General features: G+C 37.3%; 1 protein-coding gene across 1 annotated transcript in view; it reads left to right on the plus strand.

The window, feature by feature from the left end:
• MAP3K5 (mitogen-activated protein kinase kinase kinase 5) overlaps positions 1-13,023 on the plus strand; it is a 201,214-nt gene that overhangs the window by 136,168 nt on the left and 52,023 nt on the right. Inside the window, exons 16-18 of the mRNA XM_036767595.1 lie at positions 2,618-2,754; positions 4,024-4,129; positions 9,991-10,148. Of these exons, the coding sequence (XP_036623490.1) occupies positions 2,618-2,754; positions 4,024-4,129; positions 9,991-10,148 (401 nt within the window). The remainder of the gene's footprint in view (positions 1-2,617; positions 2,755-4,023; positions 4,130-9,990; positions 10,149-13,023) is intronic.

Genomic DNA, 13,023 nt, shown 5'->3' on the forward strand with positions numbered 1-13,023 from the left:
TGCCTCACTCATCCCAAACCTATTCTTTGTCGCCATTATGTTCCCCAATTCCCTCATTCCTCCCTGTTTTCTCAGACTCCTACTCTGGCCTCATCTCTTTCCCTTCATACTCTTGACCCTATAATTAATCATTTTAATTATAGCCCATTCAGTCCCCTTAGATGCCTTTCCTCCTTGTTCTCCTGCCATTTGTGCCATGGGGTCTTCCTTCCTCCTGTGTCCTGTCCTTAGCTGTTGCGTATCTGGTTAAGTCTCTCAGCTATGCTGACCATGTTCACTACAAATTGAAGTATCCTACATCAGCTGGGCTATCACTGCTGCACTACTACTTTATATTTTTCCTTGTGTTGACTGTCACATTCCTCACAATTGTTCTAAACTCTCTTAAGTCCCATCTTTCATGAATGTCTGCATCTCCACTCCCTCTTACCCTAAAATTACAGTGCCGTAAAAAGGACGCTGGATTTAGAGTCAGAGAACCAAGATTCTAGTCCAGCTCAAACACTACCTATGTGACCCTGGGCATGTGACAGCCTTCCCCTCCCCCACCCCCCAAGAGTTTCATTTTCCTCATCCGTAAAATGAAGGAGTCAGACAAGATGAACCTTCATATTCTCTACCCCTCTCCTCCGCTCCTTTGCTTCAGTCTTTGAGGAGGAGGTGGCCCTTCTTGCCAAGGCCAGACTCTACTTGGGCACTCGATCCCATTGTTCCTTGTATCCTGTGGGAGCTTGACATTCTTTCAGAATAATTTCTTTCACTACTTTCACCTATAATTTGTCTAGACTTATTAGCTACTTTCCTACTGCCTCCAAGCATACTAGATCTTCTCTGACCATAAAAACTTTCAGGTGACTCTGTCATCCCCTCATGCTTTGATCCTATATCCTCCTTCTTTTCACTGCCAAGCTCCTAGAAAAATTGGTCTCCTCTTGCTGCCTTCATTTCCTGTCTCAACCACTACCCCCCAACACACACGCACACACAGACACTACAGTCTGCCTTCTGACCTCACCACCCAATGAATCTGTTCTCCAAAAGGTTACCAGCAATGGCTTAACTTTAAATCTCAGTCTTCAAGTTCCTTGGCCCCTCTACAGCTTTGGCCATCACTGACCATCTCTTCGTGAATGCTTGCCTCTCTTGGTTTCCTTCATACCTTTCTTCTGATTCTGCTCCTCTCTTTGGCAGTTCCTTCACTTGATCATCATTCATTTACCTTTCATCCCTATGTGCGTCCCCCAAGACTATCCTGGGCCTTCTTCTCTTCTTCCTCAACACCCTCTCCTTTACTACTTTCTTATCTGGGTTCAGTGAACATATCTCTGCATATATATGTGTTGTATCCCCTAATTAGAATGTGAGTTTTGTGAGAGAAGGTACCACCTCAGTTTATTACCCCCAGTGCTTGGCACATAGTAAGTGTTTACTAAACGCTTTTTCATTCATTCACTAGTTCATTCACTCATTCATGACTCAGAAATCTAGCTATCTAATCCTAATATCTCTCTTGAATTCTAACACTACATGACCAACTGCCTACTAGACATCATCACCCAGATGGCCCACTGGCATCTCAAAAGTGAAATTTACCATCTTTAACCCCAAACCCCTCCCCCCTCTAACTATCTCAGTTTCTTGTTGAGGATACCACTATTCACCCAAGCTGCTAGTTTCATATCCACCACTCCCTTATATCTTTCTATGTCCACCAAGGCTCTATCCATTGTGCTCCTCTTTTCTCTCATCTATTAGTGACTTCATCAGTTGCCATAGGTGCAATGATCATCTTTATGTTTACTCTCAGATCTATATATTTACCCTCCTGAACTCCAGTTCTACATCACTAACTGTCTATTGGACATTTCCAGCTGGGTATCCTTATGGACACCTCAGACTTAACATATCCAAAACAACTCATATCTTTCTCCACCAAGCTACTGCCCTTCTAACTTTCCTGTATGTGTGAGAGCACCACCATCCTTTTAGGCAACCAGATTTACAACTTCAGAATCATATTGGACTCTTGACTCCCTCTTGCTTCCCATACCCAATCCATGGCCAAGTCTTACCAATTTCCTTTCTAGAACATTTCTCACATACATCCCCTTGTCTCCATTCACATTATACAACCATCCTAGTCCATATCTTTTCTGTACGTTTGCATTCACCTCTTCATTAGTCTTTCTACCTCCAGTTTCTTCCAGCTCCAATTTGTCCCACACATGGCTACCAAATCAATATTCCTAAAGTAGAGATCTAAAGATCTTTACTTTTTTTTTTTTTACTAAAGATCTTTACCCACTATCTCCCACTTTTCCTCTACCCCCCATCAAGACACAGATAACAATAATATCTAATGCTGTGAAAGATTGAATGACAATGGAATCAGACAAAGCTAGAATAAAATCCCAGCTCTAGATCCATGGTCCTAGTAGAATGAGAGTTCCATGAAAGCAAGGACTGTGTCATTTTTTTATTTGTAGCACAAAGTACAATGAGACATGAACAACAGGCACTTACCATCTGTTAAACTAAATGATACGCTTATTGAGCTTTGAAGGCTACTTATTAAATATTTTTTTCTCATGAACTTTTTTCCCCACTCACGCTCCAGGAAGCCTTTCTGCTCTTCTTCGGTCAAAATGGGGTCCTTTAAAAGATAATGAACAAACTATTGGCTTTTATACAAAGCAAATTCTTGAAGGATTAAAATATCTCCATGACAATCAGATTGTACATCGGGATATAAAGGTGAGATTCTGCTGTTTTTCTTTTCCACAAGCTTATGGTTAAAAAAGGACTTTGTGATCCCTTTTTTGTGGTCAACCTTAAACTATAAAGTTGAATAAATAAAACTTATAATAATTTATATTTAGATTACATATCATCTGTTATATAATTTATGCTATAAACATATAATGAAACATATAATAATTTCAATATCTGTAGTTTCCCCCACAACTGGAGTGTATGGTCTTCAAGAGTTTCCAGGTCCAAACATTTTGTCACCTTGTAGCCAACCTGGTGGAGGTATCTCCCTGAACTTCACTGGACTAGTCCTTGGATAACCCAAATATGGCCTTATTATCAAGCATTTTCCATTGGGTCAGAAGTACTATAGCTTATGTTTCAATGGCATAGATGAAAAATCAACATCAGAAGAGAACATTAGTGAAAGAATGTCTTTTTTCTTATGTAGCTATTTATTTTTTGTGACTATTCTCTCTCCCTCTCACTGCATCCCCTACCGAACAGTTCTTAAAATCCTTATAACAAATATACATAGTACAGGAAAACAAATTCCGGCATTGCCCACATCCAAAAATGTCTGACTCATTCTGTCCATCACTTCTCTGGCAGAAGATAGACGAGCAGGCTGCTTCATCTTCAGTACTCTGGATTGGTGGTTTATCATTGCATTGTTCAGATTGCATTGATCAGAAGTCTTAAAAGTATGAAGGATTGTCTTAGATATGATAGTAAATTCAAAATAGCAGAAGAGAATAGATAGAGATAGAATGGAAGTTCAGGAATATAAAAAATAAGGTAGAAATATTCATGCTAATATTGTGTGTACACACACACACACACACACACACATATATATATAATCAGATCAATTTACTATCAGACCTAATACATGGCAATGATAACTGACATTTTTATACCACTTTAAGGTTTGCATAGGCCTTTACATAGATTACATCATTTGGTTCTCATAATAATCCTATGAAGTAGGTACTGTAAGTATTCTTATCCACATTTCATAGGTTAAGTCATTTGTCCATAATCAGCCAGCTAGTATGTGTTGGAGGCAGGATTTCATCCTACATCTTCACAACTACAAGTCTGGTATTCTACCCATTACTCTCTTCTGCCTCTAAACATTTTTTAAAAGCTCAAGTGTCTGACTACTTCTGTCTTGGCAAACTGTCCCCATTTTTTACAGCACATGCTATAGTATTATATGGGAGCTTTCATTTATAACTTAACATTGAATTAAAATCCTCTCTTCTGTAGGGTGACAATGTGTTGATCAACACATATAGTGGTGTTCTAAAGATCTCTGATTTCGGCACATCAAAGAGGCTTGCTGGCATAAATCCATGTACTGAAACTTTCACCGGTATGTTGTGTTTTTTTTTCATCTAGAGTTCAGATATTTGTAAGAAAAGATTGAGGATAAGCATACTACAGCTTTCATAAATTGTGTCCATGAAGCCATATATGTTTTGCATTTGGCAACTTCTAAAATGGATTTGTAAAATGACCATTTAAAAAGAATTTGCTACTTCTGTGGAAAGAAGCCCTCCAATACATTATGAAAAGACCAATAAAATAGATTAACCAAGAAACAAACACAAACTCTTTAGCCTTGTATCACTACATTTTTTTAGGAATAAAGAGCTTATAAACAAAATTGAAATCCCTTTCAAGAGTTAGAAGCATGTCTTTTTCCTGACCTTGATCATCAACCAATGCCCTGGAGGATTGGAAGTCCTGAACAACTGGGCTAAATTTTAAGTTTTGATTATTTTGATTAAAAAAAAAGAAGAAAACCAAATTGCCAGTTTAAAAAATAAAAAGGGTAATTGCACTACCAATGAAGATGAAATTAAAGCAATTATTAGAAACTATTTTGCCCAATTACATGCCAGTAAAATACATCATCTAAGTGAAATGGCTAAATATTTACAAAAATATCAATTGCCCAGATTAACAGAAGAGGAAATAGAATATTTATAGAACCCTATCTTAGAAGAAGAAACTGAACAAGCCATCAATGAGCTCCCTAGGGAAAAAAAAGCCTTCTCCTCGATCTCTGTTCCAATGACTTAGCTCTGCTCCTGAGGTCAAAACCTGTAGTCATCTTTGCCACTCTCATTTCTTTTTGGGAAATCCTTTGATCTCTCCATCCACATATAACCACTTTTAGAGCTACCCAAAGGTTCTTTTCCTTAGCCTTGCCCCTCTGCTAAGCTTCTTACTCATGCATTAATCACTTCCCATTTTTATTATTACAGTTGCCTTTTTCATAGTTTTGTTTACTCCCTGTGGCTCTCATTCTCTATCCCACCACACAAATAACTCTGTCTGCCTTTAATTCAAAAAGAGGAAATGACTCACAAATTCAAAAAGAGATAGGGGAGGAGGGTATTGGGCTGGGTACAGGAGGGGAGCTTTCCTGAGATGAGGCAATGCAGGGAAAGGAGCCATCTCTAACTTAGTCATAGAAGGTAGGAGGAAAGACAAAGCCTCCAAAAGCAGAATGAACAGGTAAGAAATAAAAAAACAGGAGAATCTGTGGTCTATAATCAATTATGAATGGGATTTGGAAATAGAAAAACATCCATGTGGTAATGGATTGTCTTTCATGTTAAAAGTCAACTTAGCTAACATAGGCTAACTTGCACTTACATGCAGAATTCAACATTCATTTATTAGGAGCTAATCACATAGCAGACACAGCACTAGGTACTAAGGATATTAAGAATAAACCTGCCCTCAGGGAACTTATAGTCCATATAAAGCACAATGGTCAGGTGGTATTTCTTTTTTCTTTATGTACAGGCACCTTTAAAACAGTTTGATTTTTATGTACCAAAAAAGAAAAATATCTCATTTTTCAGAGCATAGATGTTAACACATATTTCCTCAATACTTGAGAAATATACTGTTTTGTTGGTTCATACCAATGCACTACTTCTGTGGACGCAAATAGCAGCTCCTCTTTGCCAAAGTAGGGTTCTTATGAGTTCCTCAGACCAAAAAGAAAAAAAAAGAAAGAAAATCAGCATGTGATAGGCATCTAGAGTGAGCCTTTCTTAATTTTTTTAAATTGGCCCTTAGAAAACAAGCATGCAGTTACTTCACCAGAACTGTACTCAAGTACAATTGGTTGGACAAATGAGAGCTTGTGCTCGTCTGTAGTTTTTGAGACTCCTCAAGTTACCCTCCAGGCCTTCAGTGACTTGTACAGCAATAAAACTTTATACTCCCCTCATGATATGAATTTAGATAGATTAATAAAAAATTCATAACCTTCCTGATGGTTAGTTAGATGGTTGAAATTTCCTTCTAGTTATGTAATATTTACACTTAGAATGCAGTACAAAAAAAATCACTTTCACTGGACAGAAATAACAAAAATCTATTAATAAAATGTAAACAAAATAGTTGGGGTTTTTTTTCCTTAAAAGTGAACTTTTAAAATTTAACCCAGTTGTTCAGGACTTCCAGTCCTCCAGGGACTTGGCTGATGACGAAGGTCAGGAAAGAGACATGCTTCTGTATCTTGAAAGGGTTTTCAGTTTTTTTAAAGGCACTTTATTCCTAATAAAATGTAGTGATGCAGGGCTGAAGAGTTTCTGTTTGTTTTTTTTTAAAACCACATTCTCCCAGGTTTTATAAGCAAAACAAAAACACTAACAAATTCTTCTTCCCTGTATTACTACATTCTATTAGAATATATCTACATATATGTAGAGAGATTATATATGAAGTGAGGAACATAAAACCTGAAAGTAATATTAGATATAATAATTAACAGCAATTAACACCTATGTTATATAACCAAATATTAATAGAATATATAATTTATTTTAATTAATATTGCTATAACATATTATATATATATATATATATGTAAATATTGGTCAGCTAGGTGGCACAGTAGATAGAGTACTGTGCCTGAAGTCAGGAAGATTCATCTTTGTGAATTAAAATCTGGCCTCAGACTAGCTGTGTGACCCTGGGCAAGTTATTTAACCCTCTTTGCCTCAGTCTCTCATCTGTAAAATGAGCTAGAGAAGAAAGTGGCAAACCACTCCAATATCTTTGCCAAGGAAACCCCAATTGGGGTCACAAAGAGTAAGACACTACTGAAAAATGACCCAACAACAAAAATAATATTACTTTCAGGTTTTTATTCATGCTCATCACATCATCCTCCAAATCAGAGTGGGTCTTTTTCCCAGGGTGGGGGAGGGGGAAGATTTCATTCATAACATGGGTCTATTCAATTACAACAATTTAAGATTGTAAAAGTTTGCAGTTTCTTCCTTCTTTGTCTCTATACACCCACACCTTGGCATCAAACATTTTAAAAGCTTGCCAACACTCATAAAACTTGTGGAATAAAACTCTGCCTTGAGCACACTTCTTACCAGAAAATGCGGGACCAGGATTTTTTTTTAAATACCAGAACACCCATAAAGAGAGAAGCCATTACCAAGGTGTAACATAGATAACCTGCCAGGTGCAGAAGACTACCAAGAAGAATGACTTAAAACAGTCAGCTTTATGGAGGGAAAGTAATCAGAAACTGAATTCACAAAAATTAGAGATGAGGTGCCTAATAAATCATAGGATTCAGAGCTGCAAACAACCTTTGTCCTACCCCTTCCTATTATAAAAGAGGAAACCTATTTCCCAAAAAGGAGGGAGAACTAATCCAACATCAAAGGGGTAGTAAGTAACAGAAGTAGGTGAGATTCAAACCCAGGTTTCTGAATCCAAACCCAGCACTTTCCAATGTAACAATGGTTGTTTTGAATGAATGACAAGAAGCAGAAGGATGGTCTGAAAAATATAGAAAAAAAAGAGCAGAGTTTAAAATGGGCCAGAGTTTATATATAGCATTGTCAACGTTAGAGACACACTCACTGTACCAGGCTGACAGTAACATTCTGTACCCTAGAAAAGAATACAGTGGTACAGTCATAAATTTTTAGGCTCTACCAAAGCCTAAATGAAATATCTGGTAACATTACCCAACTCTCTTTGTTCAGTTTTTCCATGTTCTCCAAAAAAACTTCTGATAACTAATTCTATTCCCCAAGTATCAATGGAATGGCTTTTTGCCAACTTTAAATAAGTTGGCATCTGGTTTCTAAATCAGTCTCTTGTGGGTACAGTTGACATGAATCTTGTTTCTTAGAGTCCCAGTTGGCATCTGGTTTCTAAATCAGTCTCTTGTGGGTACAGTTGACATGAATCTTGTTTCTTAGAGTCTGGTCAATCACTCTTGAATAAATGTGAATTTCTGAAAATGTAAAGATGAGGTCCAGAACCCAGGATGTTGGTAATGATACAAAAGACTAACATGCCATCAGGCATCTGGCTTCCTTTTTCTCTCCCTGTTAAATTCAACAGGGAACGGCAGACCATTTTAGTTATCATAAGATGACTAACAAGAAGGTAGTAGAACATTATAGACAGAGTCCTATCACAAGAGAGCAGGAAGTTGTAGAGAGAAAAAACAAATTTACCGGAAGTTGCACGAGGGTCCCAGTTAAGTCAGATCCTTCTGAGTGCTTTGTATATATTTATTTGCCTGTTGTAGGACAAGAATTGTCTTTGCCTCTTTTTGTGTAGACATCTTAAACTCAGCATGTCCAAAACTGAACTTGTTACCTTTCCTAAAAAATTCTTCCCCTTTTCATTACTTTCTGTTACTGCCTATGGTGCCACCCTCCTCCTGGTCACCTAGGCTTGAAACCTACATATTGTCCTTAACTCTTCACTCTCTCTCACCCCCCCATATTCAGTCTGTTGCCAAGTGCCATCAATTTTCTTCATAACATGTCTTTTTCACTCTTCCTTCCTTCCTCCGACATTGCTACCACCCTAGTTCAGGACCTCATCTCTTCATCCCTGAACTATTGCTGGTTGGTTGGTTGGTTGTAAGACCAAAAGGGCATCACTGTGTTGGAGTCAAGGTACAGTGGGTTTGACCGGGGCTGATCAGATCCATACGAGCTTGGAGGGTTCTACCACAGGTTGGGCACAAATAGTCCATGTGAAAATTTGGAATGGAGATGTCTCTAAATTTGCATATCTCCCATTTCTTTTGAGCTACTACAATTCTGCTTGTCTCGTAGAGCACAGCACCTTCTTTGATGCAGGAACATCAAGCTGAGCCAGTCCTATCACCTCCAGGATCAAATATAAAATCTTCTGTTTGATGTTCAAAACCCTTCATAGCTCACTCCCCCCCCCATCTTTCCAGTATTCTTAATACCTTACTCCTCACTCCCACCTCCACATATTATACAATCCAGTGACACTGGCCTCCTTGCTGGTTCTCAAACAAAACACTCCATCTCTTGCTCGGCATTTTCACTGGCCATCCCCCAGGCCTAGGTGCTCTCCCTCCTTATCTCTTCCTCCTGACTTTCCTAACTTTCAAGTTCCAGGAAGCCTTTCCCAATCCCCCTTAATTCCAGAGTTCCCTCTCTTGATCATCTCCAAATCATCCTGTCTGTACCTTGTTTGTACATTTTAACATATTGTCTCCCCCATTAGACTGTGTGCTCCTTGAAAGCAAAAACTGTTTTTACCTTTCGTTGTATCCTTACTGCTTAGCCCAGTGCCTGGCATCTAATAGGAATTTAATAAATGCTTACAGACTAATAAATTTAATAATTGCTCAACTTTAGATATATAGATATATACACACATATGTACATATATATTTAAAATATATATATATATATATTTATATATATATGTTTCACTTTGGTCAGATAGTATTGAAATAGCTTGTGTATCAAAAGGCTCAAAATTTGAAATTAATTGAGTATGGTATCTTAGAAGTCTTTGCCTTTCATAGGTTATCTGAGTAGACCTTTATGGAGCATGACACTTGCAGAAGGAAATAAAAAATTCTGTTCTTTATTGTGCTTCTGAAAAATTGCTGGACTTTGGGGAAAATCACTTAACATGTTGGTGCCCTACTTGGCACTGTCTGGAAAATGGAAGAGCATGTCATTGTTATCAAATAATGTTCATCATCCATTTTTATTCCCTTGATAAATAGATTTTAAAAAGAAATAGTACAATTGTAAGGCCTTTTTTCTCCACTGTAGAAGGTGGAGACCAGCAAAGGTGAAAATTGAAACTCAAAGTACATTTTACAAATTATTTTATCACTGTAGAAATGAATTTATTAGAAATCAATAGAAAATATATTTGAACTATTTCCAGGTACTCTTCAATATATGGCACCAGAAATAATAGATAAAGGACCAAGAGGATATGGAAAAGCAGCAGACATATGGTCTTTGGGCTGTACGATCATTGAAATGGCCACAGGAAAACCACCGTTTTACGAATTGGGAGAACCTCAAGCAGCTATGTTCAAGGTCAGATTTTTCTTTGATGCCTCATTTCATGTCATGTCCTATTTAAACTGTCATATGCATAAAAATTGATGGTCAGAGATTATATGTATGTGTATATGTATATGTGCATTATATAGACCTATGTCAGAAATATGGAAAGTTTTGGAATTATCTTTTAAGATCTCATTGGATGAGGTAAAATTGGGTTTAAATAGTGCAACCTTAGTATGATAACATATTAATACATATTTGGAGAAGGATGTATTTATAGGTCACTTACTAGTGCGTGTGGTATGAGAGTTAGTGTTAGTATGGATAAATCAAATCTACGGAAAACAAAAAAAAAAAGAAGCTTATTTAAATTATGATTTCATTTGCCAGATTTGCCGGAACTGTTACCATGGTTGCTGCCAAATAATTAAGTAGCACCATGTAGATTTCTTCTGCTCCCTCTACTGTATTTTGTTAGAGGCTCTAATGACCATTGCCGTCAATAATCATAAGTAATATGTATGTTGAATTTTAAAATTTGCAAAATTCGCATCCTTCCAAATACCCACTTGGGAGGTGAAATCTTTCTGAGTGCTACCTTCACAGCTTACTAACTGCATCATCTTGGAAAGATGAGCTTCCAGGGTTATAATGCTAGTGAGTGTTAGACTCAGGATTCAGTCCAGGTGACGTGATTCCCAATTCAACACCTTTCCACTGTACCTATAACATTATCTGGATAATCAGACTGTGAACAGTCTGGAGTGAGTAGCATTTTCTCTTGGTCTGAACTAAAATCTGGAGAGAGCATTTTGATCATTCAGTCCATATCTTGGAGAAAGGATTTGTTCCATTTTTGTCTGTGACCTAGCAAACATATTGTGTGAGTGAGTGAGAAAGAGAGAGAGAGAGAGAGAGAATGTGTGTGTGTGTGTATGTGTGTGATACAAGTCTTAAAATTGATTCCTTCTGCTGGTATCAATACATGTATCCTTAAATAAGACACTGAAGCATTCCAGAAATAGTATGATTTTTTTAGAAAGTGTTCTACTCTTAGAGTCAGGAGAGTTTATTCTGTTTTTGGAGTTGGAAGACTTGAGTTTGAGTCACATGTCCACAGCTTACTGTGTCTGTCACATTGACAACTGACTTCACTTCCATGAACCTTAGTCATCTTATCTGGAAAATGGGCATAATCATAATTTGATTGCCTGCTTCACAGGGTTTCTGCAAAAAATGTGCATGATAAATCTGAAAGCACTGTATAGATTTGGGCTATTATTACAGTATCTTACAGTATCTTTCTTGATTTTGAAATGGGATTAAATGTGTATCCCTTAACATCCTTTCTAGCAATGCAGTTTGAAAAACACATTGATACAAGGGAAGTGAATTGAGCTGTTTGGGGAAGAAAGAGGACCTGTAAATTACCTTTGAAAGCTAGGCCTAAAGAACTTATCAGCCTATGAAAATATTTCACTAGCCATCCTTTTGGGAAATTTACAGGTATAAAATAAGTAAAACCAGTATTTTCTCCTACTTGCCTGGTGTAAGTCATCATTTATTTTGACCAGTAGTCACAAGGCAGAGTTTTTTTAAGTAATATTACATATTATAATATAATCATATATTATAATATGCAATGTCATAGTATATCATAATTATCCATAAATATAACATAATACAAGAAACCTCAATTCCTGTTCCCTTATCCCTGCTTCAACATCTTGCCTGACATGGAAGGCCCAAGTAGTAACTCTTCTGGGATGTAAAACAAGAGCTCATCACTACAGTTCTTGTTGTTTGTCCTTCCTTCTCAAAGAGGACCATGACATCAGGAAGGTGATGATGCCATGACTTGCAAATGAATTGGATTTAAGTGAGGGAGGACTTTGCAGAGTGAAAAACAGTGGACCCACAAAGTTTCCTTTGTCCTCCCGCCATGAAAGAAGAGGCCTAATTAGCCCAGTTTTAACAAACACCACCGCTACCACCACCACCACCACCCCTGCTTGGATCTTTGGGAATTAATATGCCAAGGGAGGATCTCTTCCTGTGTTCTTCAGCCTGCCAAATAAAATAAATGGGGAGAAAATTCCATAGCCATAAAGTTCTACCATTTCTTTTATACTGTTATTCACCAAAGGTGAACTTGGATGGAGATGGGGGGACAGGATGTGTACATGGTGGTAGGTGCTCAGACCTGTGATTTCATTAGAATGGGAGAACTCCCAGGGTAGAAACTTTCTTCACTGTTATAGATCTACAACTCTTCTGTAGTCTTAAGAGCATCATCAGGGACGCTGAGCTATTAAATGACTTATCCATGGTCACATATAGACTATATGAGTCAGAAGCAGGACTTGAACCCAGGGTTTCTTATCTCCATGGTTAATCCACCATGTCAGTAATTCTTAACCATTTTTGTGCCATGGTGATAGTCTGTTGAAGCCTATAAACCCCTTCTCAGAACAATGTTTTTAAATACATAAGATAAATACATGGGATTACAAAGGAAAATAATTATATTTAATTGTGTAATTTTTTCCTATCGAAGTACATGGACCCTAGGTTTTTTAACAAAAACAAAAAACAAAAACTCTGCATTGTTATTCTGTCTAACAGAAGTGGGAATTTTGATAATTGTTATGCTATTTTTTCCACTAGGAAATTTATCCCATTTGGGAAAATTTTCGTGTGTATTTTTCCACATGTCATATGACTTCTACCTCTGGTATGTAATTAGTGGGGCATAATCTGATCTAATGGTGACTTTTAGTAGTCTTCGAATTTTTCCAACCATGGAGGATAGTATATCTTGTGGACATTTATATTTATATTCATAGATAATGGGAGCTAGAAAAGATCTTAGAGATGCTTTAGTAAAATACTCCCATTCACCTCC

The sequence above is a fragment of the Trichosurus vulpecula genome, chromosome 7 (assembly GCF_011100635.1).
Source record: "Trichosurus vulpecula isolate mTriVul1 chromosome 7, mTriVul1.pri, whole genome shotgun sequence".
Classification (NCBI taxonomy): domain Eukaryota; kingdom Metazoa; phylum Chordata; class Mammalia; order Diprotodontia; family Phalangeridae; genus Trichosurus; species Trichosurus vulpecula.